Source organism: Ascaphus truei, chromosome 12 (assembly GCF_040206685.1).
Source record: "Ascaphus truei isolate aAscTru1 chromosome 12, aAscTru1.hap1, whole genome shotgun sequence".
Classification (NCBI taxonomy): domain Eukaryota; kingdom Metazoa; phylum Chordata; class Amphibia; order Anura; family Ascaphidae; genus Ascaphus; species Ascaphus truei.
In genome coordinates, this window is record NC_134494.1 from 33,204,654 (window position 1) to 33,231,673 (window position 27,020).

Below are 27,020 nucleotides of genomic sequence, written 5' to 3' on the forward strand. Positions count from 1 at the left end.
GCTCTCTCTAGCAGTGCACCAATTGTTTCTAGTGACTGCCTGGTCACATGATCGTCCCCATAGAAATTTGCATCTTTGGTCCTCTTCTGCTGCACTGACAGCCATTTAATGAACCCTTGAGTCAAATCTTCACCGATCGATCAGCAACGTAGCTAATTACTTATCATTGTGTGGATTGTATTGATGCACATATTAAAAGGGGGAAAAAAAAAAAACAGCCGCTGGACTGCTGCTTTAAAATAAATGATACTTTCTTCTCTGATAAAACTGGCGCAGTAACCATTATTATTACACCCGTTTTGCAGCTGAGAGACGTGGGGGAATTTAAATGACCATGGCTGAGTGAGGTAAAGGAATAGATGGAATTTAATAGGGGAACACGAGGATATAATTCGCATACGTGGTGTGCAATGTAAATATGGGAAGGGATCTCTGGGGGTATTTTCTGTAAGTCTCCTGGCTGCAAACCAGTGCAGAAGAATTGCCCCCCGTCTCATATAACACCCCATAGCCTTCCAACGGGATTCCTTCTGTTAGATAAATGTGGTGCTGTAATAGGTCCCCGACGCAGCAGCGGATTTGAAGACCCGCCGCCCCACGGCACTTAGCTGGGGGCGGCCGCCGCCCTCCTCCTTCTGAATTGCCTCCAGTGACGCTGCGGACGTCACGTTGCCATGGTAACGCAACATCACGGTGTCATTTGACACTGCGACACCAAGGAAGGAGGGTGGCGGCAAGGAGGCGGCCGCCGCAGCGATGCGCCTTCCCATCCGGCCCGATTGACCCAAAAGCGCGGCAAATGTATATGGGGGCGGACATTTTTACCGCCCCAAAATGTTGCCGCCCGGGCCTAACGGGAAATCCACCACGGCCCCAACGTATCAAGACAAAAATAGTGCAATTCTAAGGCAAAAAACCGTCACCGTACCGTGCGTGCGACATCAATAAATCCCGCTGGAAGCAATAGGATGTTATTTTCGCAAACGTTTGGTTCCATTTCTCCGCCCCAGAATGCACCACTCTTGCCTGGATACTTGCAACCCATTATCTATGTATATATTTGTGCAACAAATGACTAAGGCCCAGGTATACTAAGCAGTCGTCTGCCATGAGACACCTTCCGGGTTTGGAATTTCGGCTTATTCAAGGGTTTAAATCTGTGCCTTGTGGGGACAGAGACACCTAGTGGCAGTACTTGGCTTAACACTTCTTGCTTGCACAACACGGCCGCATCTTTATAACGAATGGATACAACCCTGATGCTACTTACAATATAGGGCAGCGGGGCTCAACGCCAGTCCTCAAGGCCCCCCAACAGGTCAGGTTTTCTGGATATCCCTGCTTCAGCACAGGTGGCTCAACCAGTCCCTGCTTCAGCACATGTGGCTCAATCAGTCCCTGCTTCAGCACAGGTGGCTCAACCAGTCCCTGCTTCAGCACATGTGGCTCACTCAGTCCATGCTTCAGCACAGTTGACTCAATCAGTCCCTGCTTCAGCACAGGTTGCTCAATCAGAGGCTGGAGTGTAGAGTGGAGTTCAGTAGCCCTGGTACGGGAGGTTTGGGAATGACAAGGAGGTACGTAATAATATCACTTACCTTGTTGTGCTCCTCTCCAGTACTTTATTTACCCTGTGTTGTACTTTTGCAAAGCGCTGCGTACATTGTTGGTACTATACAATTAAATAAAATGATACACACACACATCGCAGTTCTTCTCACTGCCTGCGCTGCAGTGCGTCTGGGAACCAAATATATTGTATTGTAACATCAGACCACCTCGTTCCTGGGGTCTTATCGGTCCCAGACAAGTGTAGATTTGCTGCAAGTTGTGGTACCTTGTAGTGAAACAGGGATTAACGTTTGTTAGCCATCATTTACAATGAAGGACACTCGTGATGAAGCACCAACAAAATATATCTCGATCTAGTATAACCAATGTACATGAAAACACGGAACACATACACAGCGCACGCAACGTAAATTCCTGAGTTTTATTGAATTAAATAATTTATAGCTTAAAAAAAATTTAAGAGCGAGATTCTCACGTGTGTCCTGCCTGACCGGATAGAAAAAGAGAAATGACCCTGGGCAAGGGGTGAAACTTGTCTTCTGCACATACGGTGGCCGTGTCAAAGGTCTTTGGCCATTGCACCCGGTCAGGGAAAGGTGTGGGGAGGATGCCGGATGGGGGGGGGGGGGAATGTGTGGGTGAAAATCCTATTATTTCCTAGTTTTCCCTCCTCTGCAGTTTCTCGCCGGTTCTGTGTTCACATTCACGGTGGAAGGGAAGATTTCTATTCTCTCAGACGGCTGGAACTGGTGGGAAATACGAGGGACTGGTTGGAACATTTCCACAACGAGCAGCTGTTTCCGTTACATCACATGTCCTACCTTCAGCGCGGGGAGGCATGTAATGCACTGAAGAGGTTAACCCCTTCACTGCTAGCAGAACCAGCAATTGCTTCCATACGTAATACATTTTTCTCTTGTAATCACCCATCAGCTATTCTACCGCAGCCTTGCACACATTCTGCTATTGCTTACTTTCTACACAAACAGTGACAATTTTTACAGATCTTCAATCCCATAGAAACAATTCTGCCAATCCACCCTTGTTATGTTAAACTGCACTCGTATGCTGTGCAGCTGCACATGTCTCTACTACTTCTGCGCTGGCTTTCCTGTCTTCTCCTACTGCACACTGGATGGGGCCTGGCGGCAACGAGAGGACCGGCAGCCAGGCACAACTTCCAATGCCGGGTGAGCCCCCCACAGCCACCGGACCCGGGACGCTTGTCCCAGTGTCCCCCCCGCCCCCTGTGGGTGGTCCTGAGTCTTAGTCTTATATGGCCCGAAATATCCTTCTGACCCAGTAAGACTGATGTATGGTGGATCGCCACTAATCGGAGCACCTTACCAAATGAATACTTTGCCAGGAAACCGCTGGACTCCTGAGAACTGTCACTGTGAAACTTCAGCAGCAGGCCATTACTGGAGGAGATGATGGTGGGAATGCTTTCTGTGCCGCAGTGCGTCCCCAGCATTGGGGAGGTGGCAATCAACCCGTCCCTGATCTCCAAGTAATCATAGGAACATGAGGACACCTTTTCCAGGTTGAAGTCAATGAAATTTAGCTGCACCTACATCAGGCCAGAAAGCAGTTATAACATGTATAGTATATACCAGGGGACGACCAACTCTAGTCCTCAAGGGCCACCAACAGGTCAGGTTTTCAGGATATCCCTGCTTCAGCACAGATGGCTCAATCAGTGGCTCAGTCTGCATCACCTGTATAGAAGCAGGGATATCCTGAAAACCTGACCTGTTGGCGGCCCTTGAGGACTGGAGTTGGCCACGTCTGGTATGTATCACGCCATTCACTAGTCACCGACCTTACTATCGGACAATCAGTCAAGCTCCCAGAAAGTGAATCTAGATGCACATGGATGTATTTCTTCTGCAGCTGCATGTGATGTAAAACGCGTGTTTAGCAAGTTTCTTACATGTGACACGGATCATAAATCAGAGATTTATACAACCTCAGGACTGAAAGATATATTTATTTGATGCGGGGGAGAACAGTGACTGCCCACGACACATAACGTGATCCATCGTCTTATCTCACGCATATTGTGTAACTAGCCCTTTAACTCAACGTAACAGCTCATCACCACCTATCCCGTGCAAGAGATATAGGGAGGGGGGAGGAAATACCTGGCTGCGCACACCAGGAGGCGTGTGTGACACTTATTATTAAGGTGACTACTAGGGATGTGCAAAATGTTTGTCCAAAATTTACGAGCCAAGTGAAATTGGCCATTTTGTCCAATGAGGTTTGCACATAAGTCAGCAAGATTCACCTAAAAAAAAACGTGCCGCGTATTAAAGCCAATGTGCAAGGTCACCTAACCCCTTAAGTATTACCATCTGGCGTCTGCTGCCCTCTTTGCATCACTTCACAAAATATTGCAAAATTCTGGCAAATTTGTGGTGAAATTCTTGCAAAAAATGTCACGATGTGCTACATTTCCCACATCTTCGTGCAGTGTGAATTTCTGCAGACATTGGGCAAAGCATTTTTAAAGACATTCGCACTCTATCGATTACTTGTCCCATGGCCTCATATCTCTCTGCTTTGTGTAGAGCAGAGGTGGCCAACTCCTGTCCTCAAAGGCCACCAACAGCCCAGGTCTTAGGGATATCCCTGCTTCAGCACAGATGGCTCAATCTGTGCTGAAGAAGGGATAACCTGACCTGTTGGTTGCTCTTGAGGACTGGAGTTGGCCAGTCCTGGTGTAGAAGCACCAAAGAGGGCATCTTGTCGTACAAACATTGTGTATGTGTTTTTCGCCCTCTTCTTGTGTATATGTCTTTTCTATTTATTGTTCTCAACTCTTCCCATATCTTGTACGGGACATATAAAACTTCCTTATATGTGATATTATACAACACTGGTTTATTATATGAAAGTATAACATAATTATTATAGTATTATTAATATCATAATAATTGAGGTGCATATGTATTGAATACCTCAAGCGACCTTCTTGTCCCATACTTATATCATTAATGATCTTCCCACAGCTTGTAAGGAAGCCTCAATACACATGTATGCAGATGACACAATCCTATATGCACACAGCCATAGCCTCTCTGACCTCCAACACATACTTCAGTCTGACTTTTTGAGACTCGAAAACTGGATTTCCCAAAACAAACTGTTTTTAAACACTGACAAGACTGTAACAATGGTATTTGGGACCAAGACTAAATTTGTAAAGCTTCCAGTGACTGAGCTACTGATTAGAACCAACGCTAACACCACCCTAACACCTGTCACTAGTTTTAAATACCTGGGCTTATGGTTTGACTCCCACTTAACATTCGGGATGCACATTGATACCCTGACAACCAAGACCTACTGTATGCCAAACTAGGGGTACTTTACAGGAACAAATCCTCCCTAAGTCTCCTGGTCAGAAAGCATATTGCACAGCAGATGCTAATGCCAATTATTGACTATGGAGACATAGTATATGGCTCGGCACCTCAAACCCACCTTAGCAAACTTGACACCCTCTACAATTCAATTTGTCGTTTTGTTCTCCAATGCAACTACAACACACATCACTGCAAAATGCTCAAAGAACTAGATTGGTCATCACTAGAGTCTAGGTGCAAGGCGGGAATGGAGATTAGTAAAGGATGTATACAGGATACAAATGCACAGTGGGTAGTACTAGAGAAGCGTCCTCTTACTATTTATTATTCTCCGTTCCCGCCCGCTGCCTCCCTGACCGGTTGAGATCGTGAAGACGCTACCAGATGACGTCATTGACGTGCGCCGGAGTCTGACGTCACACGCCGAGAGATACAGGGTGAGAGCCTGTCTCGCTAGATCAACAGCCGCACAGCAGACGAAATCTACCGGGCTGCTGAAACTGGATGCTGTGAGCCTGCCCCGCTGAAACAACAGCTGTGAAGTAGACGAATTCCACCGGACTACTGCAGCTGGATGTCGGGGTAACACCATACACCACAGCAGCCTTGATCCACCAAAGGAGAGGGGAAGGAGAGAATATCCACCTGATGATTGCCCGTTCCACCCGTGGTTCTGATTGGTAACATGTCCATATACATGTACTGCCAGTAATTATTTTATCTGATGTACGTGCAATACTCACCTGTTTTACCAATATAATTTTATATTCATACTACACTATGAGGTCTTTTGCGCTGTTTCTTTTGTATTTCTTTTCAGGAACAATATGGAAATATTGCAATTCACAGGCCATTTCTTCTGAAGCCCTTTCCGAAGACTGTATAGTTAAAAAAAAAACGAATACAAAAATTTATACAAATGTACAATTATTTCCGCATTAATATTTGCCATATCGAGTCTATCCAATATGTTATTTCTTTTACTATTAAACTGTAGAACTGAATTATTTTTAGGCTCTTATTGCATGTTTCCTATCCTCATCCTGAAAACAATGTCGAGTTCTCCAGTGCTGTGTACATTAGAGGCCCAGGTGGGTGTGATGTGGCAGACAGGTACCTTCCTCCATGGAGATCCAGGCATGTCTTACCTTGAATCCCACTGGTGCAATGATTGTCCAGGTGCAGTCACTGTAAGGAGGATACAGCTCATGCTGTTCATAGCCAGGACTAGAGAAGCTCCCTTCTTTGGCAGTCATTGTGCCACCACAGGTCACTGTTAACATAGAGGTGTTAGATGAAAGAGACATACAGGTAGAAAGAGAAGTCCACTTTGAGCCTATCGCTTTATGCATTTCTATCCCTTGGCTCTGGGATCCAGCGCCCCATTAACAGATGATTAACAGCGGCCCATTAACCAGATAGTATCTGGTTGTGTAGCAAGAACAGAGTCAACGAGCATCCACTAAAGCAGGGGGGCGTGAGATTTTCAGGGGGGGGGGCGTGGCATTTACATAGGTGCAGCGCTCTTCCCCAAAGTATTTAAATCAAAATGCCGGGGGAGTATGCAAGGCCTCTGTAAGTTTCCTTACCTGGTCTCCGGTGGCTTCTGGTAACGCCGCAGGGTCACATGATGTTGTGACATCAGAGGACTCTGGTGAACAGGTAAGGGGGGGGGGGACCTGGCAGGGGGGTGCAGAATGAAAATTATGCCCACCACTACACTAGAGGAATGAGGGTGACACATCTGTTAATCCTTAGGGACCATTTGCAGATTGCTAGTAGCATGGACATATCTGCAGTAGAGATGTCTGAACCTGCTAAGATTTGCTTCACTGCTGTTTTGAATGAACTTTCCAAAAAGTTTAAAAAAAAAAAAAATGCTAGCAAAATGGTCGCTAAATGGCACCTCACAATTGTTTTCTTTTTGTTTGGTCAAATCCCAAAAGTTATCAAAATGAACGGAACAGGTAATGCACATCGACTTTTAGCACCGAGCAAACAGATTGCAAACTTTTGGATCCAAGCTGACGTTTTCGGGGAACCAAAAAGGGGGAAATACGCAAAGTTCGCTAATGTGTGTAAAAGGTTTGCGCGTCTCTAATCTGCAGGCAAGGAGTGAGCGACATGCTCAGTAATAGGTTCCGATACTTGCCACTGGCAGTGTACAGAGTTTGATGGACCATTTGGTCTGCCCAGTATTGAGACTTCATACATTATGTTCTGTTGCTGCAAAACAGTACAGATCTCAGCATAATGTTTCACCCATCATAAAATGCTGTTCTTTCCACGGGACCCTGGCAAATTTCACTATGTGGTTGCATGTTTAGAATAGCTACACTGGCCATTCTGGGAGGTGAAAAGGTTGTTCGAATCACAAACGTAAATCTATGCCTATTGTTACAGTAGATAGTACCTGTGCTGTATAAAGCTCTGAAGCCAGTTGCAGTCACAGATTCATCACTGACAAGCTCCACCAGCATTAGGTTTCCAGAGGCCACCAGAGAGGGCAGCTGCCCCTTCCCACAGGCACTGTCCAGTAACACAGGAGACGTCCGGCTGGCTCCATCAAAAACTCTAATATAATCAGAGGTGCAGCCTTTGGACAGCTGGACATCAAACGCTTGGAACTGCAAGAAGACCTGTCAAGGAAAAAAACTCACGCTCAAATACTTCAATATATGCAACAAGTCCCATTCTGTCCCAGTGCTGTCATACACTGCCCATACCAAAGATATATAGGGCCCTAGATACTGTGCTAAGAAGTGGTACTTCATGAAACACCTTGAAGTGAATGGGCCTGACGATGTCTTGTGTAATAGCTGTGCGTGGTAAATATGATCCTTAATATGAGTCATCCTTCATCTGGGAAACTGGGGCAACAAGCTCAGTACTTTCAATGTACAAATAATTTGTGCTTCATTAGGACCAGTGTAGAATTTAGCAGTGCAGGAGAGAGATTAATTACATGGACTTTCAGGTGATTAAAAAAAAAAGTTATTTATGATTTTAAGGGAAACTTGTATGAATCTGTATTCATGAGCCTAAAACCCACAGCTATGCAAAATGTCTTTATCGTTCCTAAATACCCTGTCCCTTGGGATGCGGATGAGCCAGGAGCAGTTGTAGTTGTTTGGGTAATTTGAAGGGTTGAAGGCGGAGAAAAAGCTCCCCGAGTCACTGGAAAGCAGAGAGCTGCAAACACCTGGGGATAAAGGAGAGAGGGGGGGTTCTGGGCGGTGGGAGACAGCAGCTAGTGGTTACCTACATCTGTACAGCAAGAATTTATAGCATGGATAAACATGGGAAATGGCTACTCATAACTGATCTACTCTGACGTCCACAATTCCACAATGTATTTTCTATTAATGTAAGCAGTTCCGCTTCTCTTGTGACACAAACCCAAGGAAGAGACCCGAGTGAAACTGCTTATCTAAATATCAGAAATGTATCATCATTATACGACACGTTGGCCCACACCCACAAAACGGTGCTAAACTTTAGCACGGCTCAGCTCCCACTCACACAGTGTGCACGGGAGTAAAGGCGTGCTAAAGCTTAGCACCGTTTTGTGAACCTGGGCCTTTCTGTTCATTCTGACAACCAGGTGATACAGTACTGCCAATTCTCAGATGGGTTTTCTGGATGGGAAAATGGAAATCAATTGCTCTTTAATAAGGAAAAAGCTCTTTTTTTTAGCTAAAAATGCAATTTTCCCTGGACAAATGTGTCCCAACATACAGCCTATGCAGTCCTCTGGAAAGTGTTTCACCTAAGTAACATTGGGATTCTTTCTTTATTTTGGCCTTGGGTTGGTTTGTAACCTTTCCAGAGCCTAATTCTAATGCTACTTCTAAATAATCCTGCACTTTTCTTTTTCTAAGTGTCAGAAGAGCCATCAAACCATGCGGAGCAGGGGACAAGCAAGAAACAGGAAGCTTCTTACCAGCACGTTCTCAAACAACTTTCTTCTGGATCGGGGGACAATACATAACAATTCATTTTTGTTTGATTTTTGGTACAAATCACAAAATCAAAGTATTGAATCACAATATGAAACATAAGAACTTAACCATTTAGCCAACATTCCCTGTTGAAGTACTTACTGCAGTTATACAGCTTGTTAATCTTTGCCACATCCAGGTTGCTCAGTCCATATCTCTGTCCAATTGGGGTGAAATTATTGGGAATTGGGTTGATGGAGGCTTGGATATAATCGGTGCTGAACGCATACCTGTGCATGAAAGAAGCGTATTTCACCAGCTTTTCTATATTATGTTATATTAGATGTGCCCCAATATAGTGCGGATTAGCACATTGTGTGTGACATTACAGTATATATCAATAAATCTTCCCAAACGAAAGGGGATACATCGCAGTTAATAATAATTCTGTTCTGAATAGACATAAGTGAAGTAAAAGCCAAGTAGCAAGATGATACTTACTTGCCATAATGCATTACCGAGGAGTAGTCATATTCCAAACCAAGGTTGTTAGTGTCGCTCTTATTGAAGTTATACATGTTATCTGTATGAAAGAAGACAACGCTTTGACCAGTGTTGTACATTCGGCGGCCAGCATGTGAGCCACAAAGTTATTTCTTACTCATTTATGATCATTGCAGTTATAATCGTTATGCCCACACTAGAACATTAGTCTCAGAGAATGTCATCACTCTGTTTGTATGTTTGAGCTTTTTCTTTACTTCTTATTTGTGATGATTTACAGGTCCTACCTGGCATGATGTTGTTCCACATGATCTTGACATAAGAGTCCCGGTCGCTTCTACAGTGCTCATGTTCGAAGCCCAGAGCATGGTTCAGTTCATGCTGTATGACCCCGTAGGCCAAGCAGCCGCCCCTCTGCAGGGACACCACCTGAGCACCTCCAGACCGGCCCATGAATGACCAGCAGCTGCAAAACCCAAACTATGTTATACATGCGCAGAACGCCGCAGTAATAGGAATTATTAAATGCCTATGGCAGCAGATCATAGGATCCTTAATATACAGGACATCATTCATATATTTATCCTTAGTCCTAACGTTACTGTTTCTCATCTGTATATCAAAATTATTACAATAGTTGAAGTGACAAAAGAAACGGCATTGTAACCCCTTCAGTGACATGATGTTATGTAACCCTAAACCACTAGAACATACAGTACTGAACCAGGGATTTCTTGGTTACTCCTTAGATTTCCACCTCTATACCCATGTTTCTGCTTATGGTGTCCAGTCATTATCAACTGACTGGGGACCATCACCACCCACATAGATTCTGCTGCATCTCCGGGACCTTCCACAGACACAACCCATACACAGAAGTAATAATGACTTTAAAGGATTTATTCTGAAAGGTTTAGGGAAGTTTTGCCTCAACGAACCTGAGCTTACACTCTAATTATACAAAATGCAGGCTTCTACTGCCTGACACTAGTGCCCAGTACTTCACTCCAAACAACAGATGGATATCCTTGTTTTTCTGTTGATGTCTGAAGTGGAGTACAGGGGTCTAGATCATTATGCAGCAAGTGAGAGTCAACCTACGCTAAAGGGTTAGCGGGACCCATACATACCCCCAAGTACTCACCCACTATCAGAGAGGATCTGCAGGTAGTCTGCCTCATTAGTACGCGGCACAAAACGGACACAGGTCATGGTGGCAAACTCCAACATGGCTGCAGATATTGATGATCTGTCTGCTGTGGCTAATCACAAAATTCATGTTCATGCTCATTTAATAACCCCCAGTACAAGACTTGTTTGCTCACCACTCCAGGGCACTCCGTATACTGTAGTGCTTCACTAGCAAACAAGATTTCACAATATGAAGGTGATGACCCAAGATATGTGGGCAACTGATGTATGGAAGAGGGTTACCTGATTTCCAAAAAAAAGTGATCCCATTAAAACCCTTAGGGGCTAGTGATGTGAGTAACACAGGGGTGCTACCATTTAAGATGTTCCATTGAGGTCTAGAACAGCACAAGCAAGTAAATTGGCGAGTTTGATCAAAATATGGATTACGCCCACACATTGAGGGAGTTTAAAGCACATGATGGAATTTTAGTGGGGGCAGAAAATATTTCTGTGGCCAGCAAGAAAAAGTGGTTATTATAGAATTGCAGAATTACAGTTTTGGTTTGTAAAATGAGAATAAAAATGCACGTTTAAAGAGTTGCAACTACACAGGGATGTTAAACTATTCCAACAATGTTTGGACATAAAGCTGAAAATTCATCTATAGAGCCAGATACCTGTATATAATCAGCGCTCAACAAGCTCTCCCTCATCACTATGAGTGTCACTCACTGTATTCTGCAGACAGTGTGTACGGGACATTAACCACACCCCTTGGTGTCTTGGGCCAAAAACATTTTCCGCTGGGGCAGCGTATGGAACTGCGGCCGCCTTTCAGTGCAATATCCCCGTGACGCATCATCTTGGTGATTCCTGGGGGAGAGAGACACAGAAACTTCCATGGCTACTATCACAGAGGAGGGGAATATTTTACCTAAGGTTGGGGTGGACATCTCCAGTTCTCAAGGGCCACCAACAGGTCAGTTTTGCAGGATATCTCTGCACAGGTGGCTCAATCAGTGTCTCAGTCATCGAGTGAACCACCTATGCGGAAGCAGGGATATCCTGAAAACTTGACTAGTTGGTGGCCCTTGAGGATTGGAGTTGGCCACCCCTGACTTAAGGGGTTATTCATTAAACTGCGATAGTGCCGATCAGGGCACTATTGCACGGAGACTCCCATTGACTGCAACATGTGTTTCTATGTGACAGGGTCCCGATTGGCACTATTGCAGAGGAATAAATAACTCCTTAGACTTATAGCTGCCTTTCATAGAGGGTTGAACATTTAGTAGAAACTCTTTGGCAATTTATTCACTCAAAAGTAACCGAACAAGTGTACAACAAAATGCCCACAGCAGAGACGCTTTCAATTCTTGGATCTTGTGATTTCCCAACAATTTTCAGCACTGTCCTTCGTTTCTTACAGAATCTTCTCTGAAGTGGCTGCACAGAAATGTCTCTTCACAAAAGTTTCCATGGAAGGGATGTTTGACCTTTCGCTTATAATTAGAGGCTATGAACACTTGTATGTTACTGCAAAGCAAATAACTTACAGTAAAGAGAGAAAAAAACAATTACCTTTGTTCATCTGCTCAATGGTACTCATGACGTCTTCTGTTGGATTTGTTGTGTCTGATGGAGTTTTATTTTAGAAAAAAACAAGTGTTAACTGGCAGATCTCCCAGAATTGAGAGGCGATCAAAAAAATATTTGAGTTGGATGAGCACAAAAGACATGGTGAAGCTAAAGCTTTGGTTATTGCCACTTGGACAAAGCGACCAGCTGGATTCATATACATTGGATGGGCTCGTTCATTAAGGTTTGGAGTAGAGTGCACCATAGGAAGTTGGTCCCATCCTGGACATCCAAAAGACATGACTGGCTTTGGCAAGACAACATGTACCAACCCATGTCTTAGTAGAGAGCTTCCGACAGTTATATTATAGAGCTTTTATTTGAACTAAAAGAATGATTCCTGCGCTCCTACCAATTAGGCTAAAATAAAATAGTGATCTCATGAGTAAAGGTTATTTTGTTAAACCCTTTGGCCAAAGACTTATAAGCCTGCAGCCACGTCAAGGCATAACCACATTTTGCAGGTACCTACACTGAAAATATGTAATTGTTGTCCCATGGACTAGTGAAAAATGTGAGAAAGCCCTGAAGGGGTTAAATAAAGCATATGCTTCTCTGAGTAGTGCAATTAAAAGCTGGCCAAAGCCAGTATCATAGTTACCTTACTATAAAGGTAAATTGTAGGTGCACAAATTCCCTGATGTGGATATACCTAATAAAACTTACACATATTTATTTCTGTCAGCCTGATACATTCACCTACTCTTCAATTAGGGTGATGTGCAGACTGACACTGGGGTGTATTATACCTGCACTAATCGGAAAATTGGTAGGCTATTTTAGTGATAGTGATACTGTAGTTATTTTAGCCTAATTGGTAGGAGTGCAGTAATCGTTGTTTTTCTATATGTACAATATGTACATATATGTACATATATGTACAATATGTACAATATGGGGCATGGATTGCCACAATGGCAGTGGCAACCTAAAAAAAATACTATCCTCGCAAAGTTTAAATCTCCCGGTCACGTGAAGCGAAGATTTAAATAATGCAGGGAGATACCGGCACCCCATAGCGGGGCCTGTAACACGGGAAGCGGTTCAGCTCTGGTGTCCCCTGCTTCAATACTGTGTTAGTTAAATCAAATAAAAACAGTATGATCGCCTGTAGGAGCTGTGCAGGGAGACTCTCTCTCTCTTTGCAGCTCTCTCCTTGCAGCTTCTCACTGTGCAGCTCTTACAGACTTCAGGCAGATTGCAACGGCAGAACTTAGAAAAAGACACAGCCAAAGACACTGTTATCCTTAGCGGTATTGGTATTTTCCTACCTCACGGTTTCTGACTTGTATGTATGTATGTATGTCTTTATTTATACAGTACAGCGCCATTAATGTACATACTGTACTGCTTCACAGCAGTAATACATGTGATAATCATATAAATAACAAATAATATAAATAACACATAATGGGAATAAGTGCTTCAGACATAAAAGTAACATTTAGGAAAAGGAGTTCCTTCCCCCGAAGAGCTTACAATCTAATTGGTAGGTAGGAAGAACGTTCAGAGACATTAGGAGGGAATTCTGGTAAGTGCTTCTGCAGGGGGCCAAGCTTTATGTATCAGGTGTCTAGTATTATCCACAATGCTACTCATATGGTTCTTTAAGTGCTAGTCGGGTATTGGGGGGGAAGAGCATTCCAGAGGTGTGGGGCAGTCAGTGAGAAAGGTTTAAGGCGGGAGAGGGCTTTAGATACAAAGGGGGTAGAGAGAAGATATCCTTGAGCAGAACGCAAGAGTCGGGCAGATGTATAGCGGTATGTATGTATGCATGTCTTTATTTATATAGTGCCATTAATGTACATAGCGCTTCACAGCAGTAATATACGTGACAATCATATAAATAACAAATAATATAAATAACACATAAAGGGGAGAAGTGCTTCAGACATAAAAGTAACATTTAGGAAACGGAGTACCTTCCCCCTGAAGAGCTTGCAATCTAATTGGTTTGTAGGAAGAACGTACAGCGACAGTAGGAGGGTGTTCTGGTAAGTGCATCTGCAAGGGGCCAAGGTTTATGCATGAGGTGTAAATTATCAGCCATGGAGCTCCTCATATGCATTGTTAAGCAGGTGTGTTTTAAGGTGGGTCTTAGAGGTGGATAGAGGTGGATAGATTTGCAATAACTCTTTCTGAATACCGTGATAACACAAATGTCAGACCGTGAGGTAGGGTCATGCCAAACTGTTCGATTTGACAGTGATTTTATCGAAGCTACGTTATGTGATATAAGGATGTGGATATCCAGGGACTTTATGTTTACACATCTTTAAATAGTTTAATAACAATTAAATCTCCAACTTTACTTTCTTTCAGCTCTATAGTGGGGAGGACTACACTGGTAAGCAAGTTTATTTGCTTTATAACTAGTGATTATTTGAAACAAGCAGGGCCGCCAACATAAATCATGGGGCCCAGGACAAATGAAAGGAGCAAGGTAGCTTAGGTAGGGCCAAAGGCTGCTATGGGGGGACCGTTGCTGCGGGGGGGGGGGGCAGTGGCTGTGAGATGGGTGGTGGGCCGATGGTTAAGGGAGGGCCGGGGGTTCGGTAGCTTAGGGAGTGCCGGTGGCTGCTATGGGGGGGCGCTGCTACGGGGGGGGGGGCGTTGCTGCGGGGGGGGGGGGGGGGGCAGTGGCTAGGGGATGGGCAGTGGGCCGGTGTTCTAGGGAGGGCCTGGGGGCCGGTGGCTGCTACGGGGGGGTCGGTTGCTGCTACTGGGGGGGCCGGTGGCTGCTACTGGGAGGGCCGGTGGCTACTACTGGGGGGGCGGTTGCTGCTACGGGGGGAGCGCTGCTGCGGGGGGGGGACAGTGGCTACGGGATGGGCAGTGGGCCGGTGTTCTAGGGAGGGCCTGGGGGCCGGTGGCTGCTACTGGGGGGGGCGGTGGCTGCTACTGGGGGAGGCCGGTGGCTGCTACTGCGGGGGCAACTGCAGGCAACTGTCTGTCCCACGCTGAGGCTGCTCACGCGCACGTCGGGCCTCCATCTCATGCCAGCGCGCCGGAAGCTTAGCCCAGCTGACTTCCTCGGGGTCGGGAATTAAATTGATTCTGTGCCAAGGGCAGTTGGTAAGGTCAGCCAGAAACTGTTGTGGGTTAAAGTTTCTAAATGTTCTAGTGAGGAGAACTGTGACCCAGAAGGGATGAATATCACTCACGATAAAATCATAGCATGGAAGGATATGGTCCAATATCAGATCCGGGACCCATAGCCGGTATCATCCGTCAAGCTGTCCAGAGAAACAAGCCTGCAATTCTGAAATGTGCTCCTAGTGGCATGGTCGCCAGTCTCATGCGAGAGGCCGATAAGTTAGAGATTGACAATGGGCTACTCTATCGGGTGGTGCAATACTACAACCATCTGGATAGATGACAACTGGGTCTCCCCAGGAACCTACAATATATGGTCCTGAATGCCTTGCACGATGACCATGGACATCTAGATGTGGTAAAGACTTTCGAACTCATCAGAGATCGTTTCTTCTGACCACAAATGCGTGAGTCGGTGGAACGACACTGCCGACTGTGCTCAAAGTGTATTTAACGCAAGACGATGCCTACCCGAGCCGCACTAAAGAGCTCATGCCCCATGGTCCTGGTGTGCATGGGTTTCCTGTGCATCGAGCCCAATGCCCGAGGTATCTGTAATGTGTTGGTCATCACGGACCATTACACGCGATATGCACAAGCTTTCCCTACCAAAGACCAGAAGGCCATCACGGTAGCAAAGATTCTTTTGGAAAGGTACTTTGTGCAGTATGGCCTGCCCAACCGCCTTCATTCCGACTAAGGCCGGGATTTCGAAAGCAAACTGATCCGGTAGCTACTCAAAATCCTGAGCATCGCCAAGTCCCGGACAACTCTGTACCATCCAGAGGGTGACGCTCTGCCAGAGCAATTCAATAGGTCATTGCTGGACATGCTCGGCACGTTGAAATGCTCTCAGAAGACAGAGTGGAACCGACATGTGGAATCTCTAGTACATGCATACAACTGTACTCGACACGAGTCCACAGGATTCTCCCCATACTTCCTTATGTTCGGCCGAGAAGCCAGGCTGCCAGTAGATGTACATCTATGAGTATCAACAGATGGGATACACAACGCAACACACTTCAAATACGTGCAAAGGCTGCAGGAAAACCTGCAACAGGCTTACCAGCAAGCCGAGAAGTCTGCTGCCCAACTCAAAACAACAAGAGGTTCTATGACCACAAGGTCGACACTGGGAAATACGCCCTGGAAATGCAGTGCTTCTCTGCTACCTAGGGATTCCCGGGAAGCACAAACTCGCTGACCGTTGGCGTGACGGTGTCTTTGAGGTCGGTTCACAGATTCCGGGCCTCCCGGTCTACCGAATAAAAGACACAGAAGGCCAGGTAAAGGTCTGGCACTGTAACCATCTTCTTCCTATTCCACAAGTGGGAGACGATGAACGAGAAATACCGGCTACACCACTGGACGGTGAGCCAGAGCCCGTAAATGCTAACCCAGAGACTGTAATGGAAACCGTAAATGAAATCATAAATGAGACCATAGAGGATCCTATGGAGTGACTGTCACGGTGGACCAGAACTTATCCACACAAAATCACTGGGAACTGATTGGAGCAAGACAGCGATAAAATAAACCTGTAAGTTTATTTCTTTTCAGAATAACACACACAGTCAAATGAATAACATGGGATAAAAACACTTAAAAGATGGTATAGGGCGAAATATCCCGACGCAGGGATAGCAGTTCACCTTTGAATTCAGGACATCATGAACAGCACAGGGGTGAGCCTGCAGGCACCTTTTAAAGCTAAGGGAACTATAGAGACTCTGAGGCAATATCTGAGAGACTCAAATGAAAAAATATATAGAAAGTATATAGAAAGTCCAATGTGGTTCTAAATCCGTAGCAATTCAGGTATGAAATCATAGGCAACAAAACGTCGCATATAGTGTAGCTGTAAGGATACTCACTGGAAGGGAAAGATGGACAAACTAAGAGCATTGCCAGAGAAACTGGAGCCAGCCTTAAACCATGCCCCTAGTGACTCAATTGGCATATATTTCTCAGTCCTAACTTCTGCATCCCGTGATATCCAGAGGTATAAGTGTAGATACCTGAATCCTTGTTGGTGTAGCCAATTGCGATCCCGCGTGCTGAAGCCGTGGCAATAACCGGAGCCTCAGACCGTCCGGGAAAGCTCCAGGCTGACGACGTGGAGGTGCCCGTCTCCTGTCGGTGTTCTCCCGTGATGCTTAGCGAATAGCCGGAACCTGCGCTACGGAAGTGCGTCACTCCAATCGTGGAACAGTAGAATTCAAAAAACAAATTGGTAGAACAGCAGGAACCAAAAAAGCACTGATCAACTCACCAGAGGGACAAAAAATAAAAAAAGGTTTATTGAATCACATACTAAAAAACAAAAAACAGACTAACATAAAGAACAATTCCTCCTACGCGTTTCAGGCTCTCCAGCCCTTTCTCAAGGAGTATAATAGGGGTCTGATAAAATGATATATAAATAGCCCCTCCTCTGAACTCTCAGACACCTGAAATGTATACAGGTGATTGAAACATATATATTAACCCTAGAATGTGTATAGGTCTCCATGGTCATAATGTATAGGAAAGACGATGGATTATCAATCTGCACCAAAATAAGTATCAATAGATAGTTTAAACAAAATAAACAAAGGAATCTACGATATAAGTAAATCCAAATGTTACATAAACAAGAATTGATACAAATTAGCATCAAATGGAAATAAATCCTGATGGATAATTAGCTAAACCATCCTTTTCACATGAGAGACCAAAACACATATCAACACATAAATTACACAGACATAAGGAAACTGGCATGACATCAATAAGAAAACAATGAGCATGATGCAAGAAAAGATGTTAAAAAATACATAAAATAATAGTGTATAAGAGAAATATACACGAAAAATATATATTTGTACATAAAATAAAGAAACAAAAAAGGAAGATAAAGAAACAAACCTGATACAAAACTACTAATTCTAACGAAAAGGATAATATTAAACAAGACTTGTTCATAGAATCTATGAACTGTATAGTTATACCAATGAGAAGATATAAAATCCCCTCATAATGAACAAGTATATAATGGAATTAAATCATTCAAATATATTATTAGTGAATTATATATATTTTGTTATATGATATAACTCAACAGCCCAAAGACCACAAACAGAAATCAGAACACCTTTAAGGTTTAAACTTAAACAGTTAAATGTTATATGAAATTAGATATGGGTGAGGAACAAATGCAGTATAACGTGAGAGAGAACCCAAAAGGAAGATAAAGTTAAATAATAAAAAATATTTCAAATCCCAATGTGTATTCAACCCATTTGGGATAAGAGTATTTAAAGAAAAAATCCAATGGGCCTCTCTCCTGTATAATGCATTGGTTCTGTCACCGCCACGACTATGAACTTGAACAGTTTCAATGGCAACACATTTAAAATTGACAAGAGAACCATTTTGACAAATATCAAAATGTTTGGACACAGGATGCACTTTATCTCGCTTTAGAATGAGTTTCATCCGAGTAATGGAACACATGAGACTCATTCTAAAACGAGATGAAGTGCATCCTGTGTCCAAACATTTTGATATTTGTCAAAATGGTTCTCTTTTCAATTTAAAATGTGTTGCGGGCGGTTACAGGGGCGATCGGGTCGCCGGCGCTCCTAGGCGGGACATCGGGAAGGGCACTGCCATCTGTATTATGCACGTGCATGCGCAGTACAGTCGCGCATGCACAGAAGTGTATGGATAGTCCGGCGGCCATGTTGGGGTTGGCGTGAGAGGCGCTCATGCACAGGATGTCGCGCACACGCAATTTAAGCTCACAAAGCGGCAGCCAATAGGAAGAGGCTCTGAGCTGGGACTACATATCCCACAAGCCTCAGGGACCAGTCAGATGGTGTATATCAGCCAATAAGGCTGCAGCTTCCCCTGGAAGGGGAATATAGATACTTTTTTGCGCGCTGCAGCCATATTAGTCAAAGCTGGGGCATCAAAAGGGTAAGGTGTGTGTGCAGGGAGCCAATGTCCCCTGCACTAGGCCAGAGACCCCCTTAGATCCCAGCTAGGCCTCCAACTCCCCTGTATAGTTTGTGGTACTACAGGGACAGGCCCTTAGACAGGGGCACTGCCCCTTTTAGCTTCACTAGTGACAGGGACACAGTGGAACGCCGCGCAGCAGTTGTGGCCTGTGGTCTGGGACCAGACCACCACCGAAAGACAAAGAGACTCTCTACGGTGTGGGACACTCCAACCGGATATCACCCGACGCGGAGGCGGAGTCATCGCGGATGACTTCATCACTGGATCAGTGAATCCTGTCTGTTCCTCTGTCGGCACGCCGGGGTGCTGGAGTACCTGACAGGTACCTACCTTCATCAAGTGCACAAACTACACACACATTAGTGGGGCAGCGCTGTCTCACACTTTGGTTGGGTTATCTTGGGGACACTGGGAAGGTTCAGTGTCCAAGAGCACCTCAGCACCTTGGGGACGGTATACCCTACAGGGTGTGGACACGGTGTTGGAAACACGGTGGGGGAGGTTACGGCCATGCGAGGCTTGGCGGGTAGCTGTACAGTACCTCATTAGTGTTCAGTAGAATTGTCCATGATATTTGTGTTGTCCATGGTTATGCCGGTTTATATGCTGATAGTAAAGTATTACTGTTTTACTACATTGTTGTATATTATTCATATATGGTCCTGCACGGGGTTATCCCACATAGTTAGGATCCCGCGCAGCTGGAGGCACTGTCACCTATCGAATCAGGTACACCCCAGGCTCCCAGCGGCGAAGGTTCAGGTCTCCTGCGAGCCACATGTAATGCACCACATACACCGTAGTCGCCTTATCTCCCAGGGGGTGGGGGAAAGTGCGCTACATATAGATTGTACAGTGTGTGGTTGTGGAGAACCAGAAAATACTGATTATCCAAGATAAGTAGAATAAAACAAGTGATTTCTTTATTATTATTATGTTGCAATTGCAAGCAGACCAAAATGATGAAATCTCACAAGTTTGGTCTGACGACTCAAAACACAAAACAATTAGCATATATCAAAATTAAAAGATATATTACGTTCTTACTATACAGTTAAACTAATGTAATGCCAATATAAGGATTATGAAAAACACCTATCATGCCAAGCTAAACGGAATTAACTTTTCACCCACTATTAATATATATATATATATATATATATTTATATATATATATATATATATATATATGTATATATATATATATGTATATATATGTATATATATATGTATATATATATATATATATATATATATATATATATATATATATAATATATATATTATATTAGTATTAATATACCATAATGTATCTCAAAGACCCCGTTCCATAATCCAATTTTCAGGCCCAATTTCCACTCTACCACAAGACTAATACAAGGGAACAATAAAGAAATTCCTAATTTCTGCATCAAAATTGGGGGCTTATTTATTAAGGTCTCCTGGCTGCAAAAGTGGAGCAAAAATGGGCACCATATTTTACAAAGACCGCTATCTCAATAAATCTTTTGTGTTCATTTTGCCCCAGACTGGGGGATTTGGGGTTTGTCCCATTTTCTCCTGAAAATAAACATGCCACTGTACATGCAGATGGAGGTTTATATATCCTGTGTGTGTGTGTGTATATATATATATATATCCAGTATATATATATATGGCTCTGTTGAGTGTTACCGGCGGCGGGGTGAGGCTGATTTTGCGGCATCTCCCGGCATTCTCCTGTGTCTCTCCCTCAAACTCCAGTGTCTCCACCTCCCCAAAAAGTTTCTTAATGTAACCCCCCTCCCTCTGTCCCTCCCCTCATTTTACCCGCTGGCGAGTCTTACCGGCGGCGGGGTGCGCCGGCGGTGGGGTGCGGTGTCTCACGGCATTCTCCTGCGTCTCTTCCTCAAACTCTAGTGTCTTCCCCTGCAACTCGTGTGAAAATGGCTGCAAGGCATCAAATGACATTTAATGTCATTGCCACATCCCACACACCTCTGGGTGTAACTCTGGGTTTTCAGACTGCATCATTAGCAGAGTTAGAGATAGAACAATGGTGCTCACAGTGCTGTATGTGTGCTTCTATGGAAGGGGAGAACACTGGGTATTAAGGCATCATAGATTATGTACTCAGTCCATAAAGATGGGGTGGGGGGCACCAGAAAGCCCTGAAGGTTGGGGAAGCAGCCCTAGGGCAACCTCCTTCACCTCATTGGGATAGCCCCCTATTTTTTAGGTACTCACTCCTTGTAGCCTCCAGAGTCTCCCTTCCAATGCGTGCCGCCGTGTGGTTCAAATGCAGAGATATGGTTGTGTAGCGCACAGCATCCAAAAACGAAGGCAGGTCTGGCGAAAACTTTCTTTATTTGAAGCAAGGCATAAAAAGAGGGACGCAGCCCTTCAACGCGTTTCGTGCAAAGCACTTTGTCAAGAAGTGCCTTTACACGATATACAGCCACTTAAATACAGGAGATCGCTCAACTCTCGCGAGATGCGATGACATCATCAGACCGCTATTAACCAATGAGACAACCATACCCCGCGCATGCGCGACGCGATCGAGCCCTGCACAACAACAATCACGGCAAACCATCTGTCTCACTGCATTTGCGTGTATCTCAGCTGGTAGACACACCGCTAATCAGGAGACCAGCCCTGGCTGCTTAAACCGTGCATACCGGACCCTCCGCCCCGCGCATGTGCAAATAGGTGCTCTCAAATGCCTTCCCTATTGATGAATCAACGCATACGAGCCGCCAAAAATAATATGGCATACTCACATACATCGTCCCACCAAGAGAGGCAATAACCAATTAATACAATACATATATAAAAAAACGATCTATTTCTACACATACTGCGATGAGTTCGGCCATCAATGTAACCATATATCAAAACATGAAATATAAATTTTTATTATCTGTAAATAAAACTAAACTAAACTTAAATATGACCTTAAAATAAAAAGTATACTGCTATACTCATGTAAAAACAAATGTGCTCCCTACTGATGACTGATGATCATTGTATCTAAATAAAGCAGTACTTGAATATTAATGTTTTACTGTTGTGGAGAACCCAATAGGAAAAAACATGAGTGACAATAGAGAACATCTATTCACACAATTATATACATGAAGCATTAGTATGAATTATTATGCTATGAGGTAACAACAATATAATACACTTGGTTGTTATATATTCGTGCCTGTTTTTGAGCAAATATTTTTCCCCATATTGGATATTTTATGTCATTAGTATAGTTAATAACAGTTTTTATCCCCATCTAATCAAGTGTTTATTCACAAAAGAATACTAAATCACTTATGCAGATTATTTTAAGTCCACATTGAATATTTCAATATATCAAGATGTGAAATAAGTTTACACTTCAATATATCAAGTTATCAAGAGATCAGGACGGTTCCCATGGACAATTATCAGATTAATATAATATTCATTAGTATACTCAACAATTTTTATATACATATGGACAACAACCATCTCTGCCCTAACATTCATACTTATTTTAAGAAATGGTTTATTGTCCACTCCACATTGATTCCCTCCGGGAACCTTGTTCTGAGTGTAAAAATCCAAAAGGACTCTCTACAATTCAGAGTATTGAGAATATCACCCCCTCTCTCTGGTTTTTTAACTTTCTCTAGACCCATGAACGAAAAGTTCCTAATGCTGCCCTTGCTGCATAGTGTAAAGTGCTTTGATACAGGATGTTCCAGATCCCCTTTACGAATTAGTCTACAATGTTCTTGCATTCTTATTTTCAGAGCTCTCGTAGTTCTACCAACATATCTCTTCCCACAGCCACAACTAATTAGGTACACTACAAAGTTTGTATTGCAATTAATATAGCTCCCAATGTTGTATTTTTTATGTGGACTGTGGGAAAAGAAATGTTGCGAGGGCCTCATGAACTGACACATGTTGCAGCTATTGCATCTATAGGAGCCTTTGGTCATGAACCGGTCAGGTTCACCCACCTTGGTGGATATGACACTTGGTGAAATGAATGCGGCTAGTGTCTTGGCTCGCCTGTATACACATTTCGGGCCCGAGTTCGTGTACTCACTTAGAATGGGATCCATTCGTAATAATTCCCAATGTTTGTTAATGATCTCTCGAACCTGACCACTTGATCTATTAAATTGAGATATAAATAGAGGGCACACCTTATCACTTTGGTGAATTGTGTTCTTCCCCCTTTGTTCGTTCCTCACTCTGGACCCAGGGGGCAAAATAGTTTTTCTATCAATTTTCATTACCTCTTGTACAGTTGATTGGAGGGTCTCCTGATCATACCCTCTTTCTATGAACTTTTTGGTCAGCACCTCAGACTGGGCCCTGAAATCACTCATCGAAGAGCAATTCCTTCGTAGTCTGAGGTACTGACCTTTGGGTATTCCTTTGACCACTGATCTGGGGTGGCAGCTGTCCGCTCTCAGAAATGAATTTCTCGAGTTCGTTTTTGTGTATACATCCGATTGTATTGTATTTTCTATATCTATATAAAATAGAATGTCAAGGTAGCTGATATGTTGTGCGTGATAATTTATTGTGAAGTGAATATCTAATGTGTTGTTATTAATATAATTGAAAAATTCTAATAGTGTTTCTGTGCTCCCGTGCCAAATAAAAATAAGGTCATCAATGAAACGTTTATAGAAAATAATATGGTGTCTAAACAGATTGGTGCTATTATAAATGAAAGTGTGCTCCCACCATCCCATAAACAAGTTGGCATAGGAGGGGGCAAAACTTGTCCCCATTGCCGTCCCCCGAAGTTGCAAATAAAACTTGTGCTCAAAAAGAAAATAATTGTGTGTGAGAAGAAAAAGTATAGATTCCATAATAAATGTAGTCATTGGTAAGGAGCTACCTGGACATTCTATAAAGTGTCGGACAGCCGCCAAGCCCAGATCGTGTTGTATAATCGAGTAGAGGGAGACCACATCCATAGTCACCCACAAGTAATCTTTATTCCAAGAAATATCTTGCATTTTGGTAAGTAAGTCCCCTGAGTCAAGAATGTGGGACGGCAAGGTCCTCACAAAAGGCTGCAGATAGGAATTGACATACCGAGACAGACCATCTCCCAAAGATCCAATGCTGGGCTTGGCGGCTGTCCGACACTTTATAGAATGTCCAGGTAGCTCCTTACCAATGACTACATTTATTATGGAATCTATACTTTTTCTTCTCACACACAATTATTCTCTTTTTGAGCACAAGTTTTATTTGCAACTTCGGGGGACGGCAACTTTATGGGATGGTGGGAGCACACTTTCATTTATAATAGCACCAATCTGTTTAGACACCATATTATTTTCTATAAACGTTTCATTGATGACCTTATTTTTATTTGGCACGGGAGCACAGAAACACTATTAGAATTTTTCAATTATATTAATAACAACACATTAGATATTCACTTCACAATAAATTATCACGCACAACATATCAGCTACCTTGACATTCTATTTTATATAGATATAGAAAATACAATACAATCGGATGTATACACAAAAACGAACTCGAGAAATTCATTTCTGAGAGCGGACAGCTGCCACCCCAGATCAGTGGTCAAAGGAATACCCAAAGGTCAGTACCTCAGACTACGAAGGAATTGCTCTTCGATGAGTGATTTCAGGGCCCAGTCTGAGGTGCTGACCAAAAAGTTCATAGAAAGAGGGTATGATCAGGAGACCCTCCAATCAACTGTACAAGAGGTAATGAAAATTGATAGAAAAACTATTTTGCCCCCTGGGTCCAGAGTGAGGAACGAACAAAGGGGGAAGAACACAATTCACCAAAGTGATAAGGTGTGCCCTCTATTTATATCTCAATTTAATAGATCAAGTGGTCAGGTTCGAGAGATCATTAACAAACATTGGGAATTATTACGAATGGATCCCATTCTAAGTGAGTACACGAACTCGGGCCCGAAATGTGTATACAGGCGAGCCAAGACACTAGCCGCATTCATTTCACCAAGTGTCATATCCACCAAGGTGGGTGAACCTGACCGGTTCATGACCAAAGGCTCCTATAGATGCAATAGCTGCAACATGTGTCAGTTCATGAGGCCCTCGCAACATTTCTTTTCCCACAGTCCACATAAAAAATACAACATTGGGAGCTATATTAATTGCAATACAAACTTTGTAGTGTACCTAATTAGTTGTGGCTGTGGGAAGAGATATGTTGGTAGAACTACGAGAGCTCTGAAAATAAGAATGCAAGAACATTGTAGACTAATTCGTAAAGGGGATCTGGAACATCCTGTATCAAAGCACTTTACACTATGCAGCAAGGGCAGCATTAGGAACTTTTCGTTCATGGGTCTAGAGAAAGTTAAAAAACCAGAGAGAGGGGGTGATATTCTCAATACTCTGAATTGTAGAGAGTCCTTTTGGATTTTTACACTCAGAACAAGGTTCCCGGAGGGAATCAATGTGGAGTGGACAATAAACCATTTCTTAAAATAAGTATGAATGTTAGGGCAGAGATGGTTGTTGTCCATATGTATATAAAAATTGTTGAGTATACTAATGAATATTATATTAATCTGATAATTGTCCATGGGAACCGTCCTGATCTCTTGATAACTTGATATATTGAAGTGTAAACTTATTTCACATCTTGATATATTGAAATATTCAATGTGGACTTAAAATAAACTGCATAAGTGATTTAGTATTCTTTTGTGAATAAACACTTGATTAGATGGGGATAAAAACTTTTATTAACTATACTAATGACATAAAATATCCAATATGGGGAAAAATATTTGCTCAAAAACAGGCACGAATATATAACAACCAAGTGTATTATATTGTTGTTACCTCATAGCATAATAATTCATACTAATGCTTCATGTATATAATTGTGTGAATAGATGTTCTCTATTGTCACTCATGTTTTTTCCTATTGGGTTCTCCACAACAGTAAAACATTAATATTCAAGTACTGCTTTATTTAGATACAATGATCATCAGTCATCAGTAGGGAGCACATTTGTTTTTACATGAGTATAGCAGTATACTTTTTATTTTAAGGTCATATTTAAGTTTAGTTTAGTTTTATTTACAGATAATAAAAATTTATATTTCATGTTTTGATATATGGTTACATTGATGGCCGAACTCATCGCAGTATGTGTAGAAATAGATCGTTTTTTTATATATGTATTGTATTAATTGGTTATTGCCTCTCTTGGTGGGACGATGTATGTGAGTATGCCATATTATTTTTGGCGGCTCGTATGCGTTGATTCATCAATAGGGAAGGCATTTGAGAGCACCTATTTGCACATGCGCGGGGCGGAGGGTCCGGTATGCACGGTTTAAGCAGCCAGGGCTGGTCTCCTGATTAGCGGTGTGTCTACCAGCTGAGATACACGCAAATGCAGTGAGACAGATGGTTTGCCGTGATTGTTGTTGTGCAGGGCTCGATCGCGTCGCGCATGCGTGGGGTATGGTTGTCTCATTGGTTAATAGCGGTCTGATGATGTCATCGCATCTCGCGAGAGTTGAGCGATCTCCTGTATTTAAGTGGCTGTATATCGTGTAAAGGCACTTCTTGACAAAGTGCTTTGCACGAAACGCGTTGAAGGGCTGCGTCCCTCTTTTTATGCCTTGCTTCAAATAAAGAAAGTTTTCGCCAGACCTGCCTTCGTTTTTGGATGCTGTGCGCTACACAACCATATCTCTGCATCATTAGCAGGGAGGGTCCATGAAACATTTCTTTAAGCTCTGTA

General features: G+C 43.3%; 1 protein-coding gene across 1 annotated transcript; it reads right to left on the bottom strand.

Moving 5' to 3' along the window:
- Positions 1-2,222: 2,222 nt before the first annotated feature.
- Positions 2,223-12,436, bottom strand: LOC142463866 (embryonic protein UVS.2-like). The gene is made up of 12 exons (XM_075566681.1): positions 12,433-12,436; positions 12,104-12,157; positions 11,255-11,395; positions 10,533-10,650; positions 9,676-9,854; positions 9,386-9,467; positions 9,047-9,174; positions 8,030-8,145; positions 7,357-7,582; positions 6,092-6,216; positions 2,920-3,142; positions 2,223-2,338 (listed from the first exon to the last, which is right to left on the bottom strand). The coding sequence occupies exons 1-12, from the start codon at positions 12,434-12,436 to the stop codon at positions 2,223-2,225; spliced, it is 1,512 nt and encodes a 503-aa protein (XP_075422796.1).
- Between the last annotated feature and the right edge of the window lie 14,584 nt (positions 12,437-27,020).

Excerpts from the sequence above, each read along its gene's own strand:
- LOC142463866 (XM_075566681.1), bottom strand. Across the intron at positions 8,146-9,046 it reads TAACAAGCTGTATAACTGCA|GTGTTTGCAGCTCTCTGCTT; the intron begins GTAAGTACTTCA and ends CTTTATCCCCAG. Across the intron at positions 3,143-6,091 it reads TTGCACCAGTGGGATTCAAG|GTGCAGCTAAATTTCATTGA; the intron begins GTAAGACATGCC and ends GGCCTGATGTAG.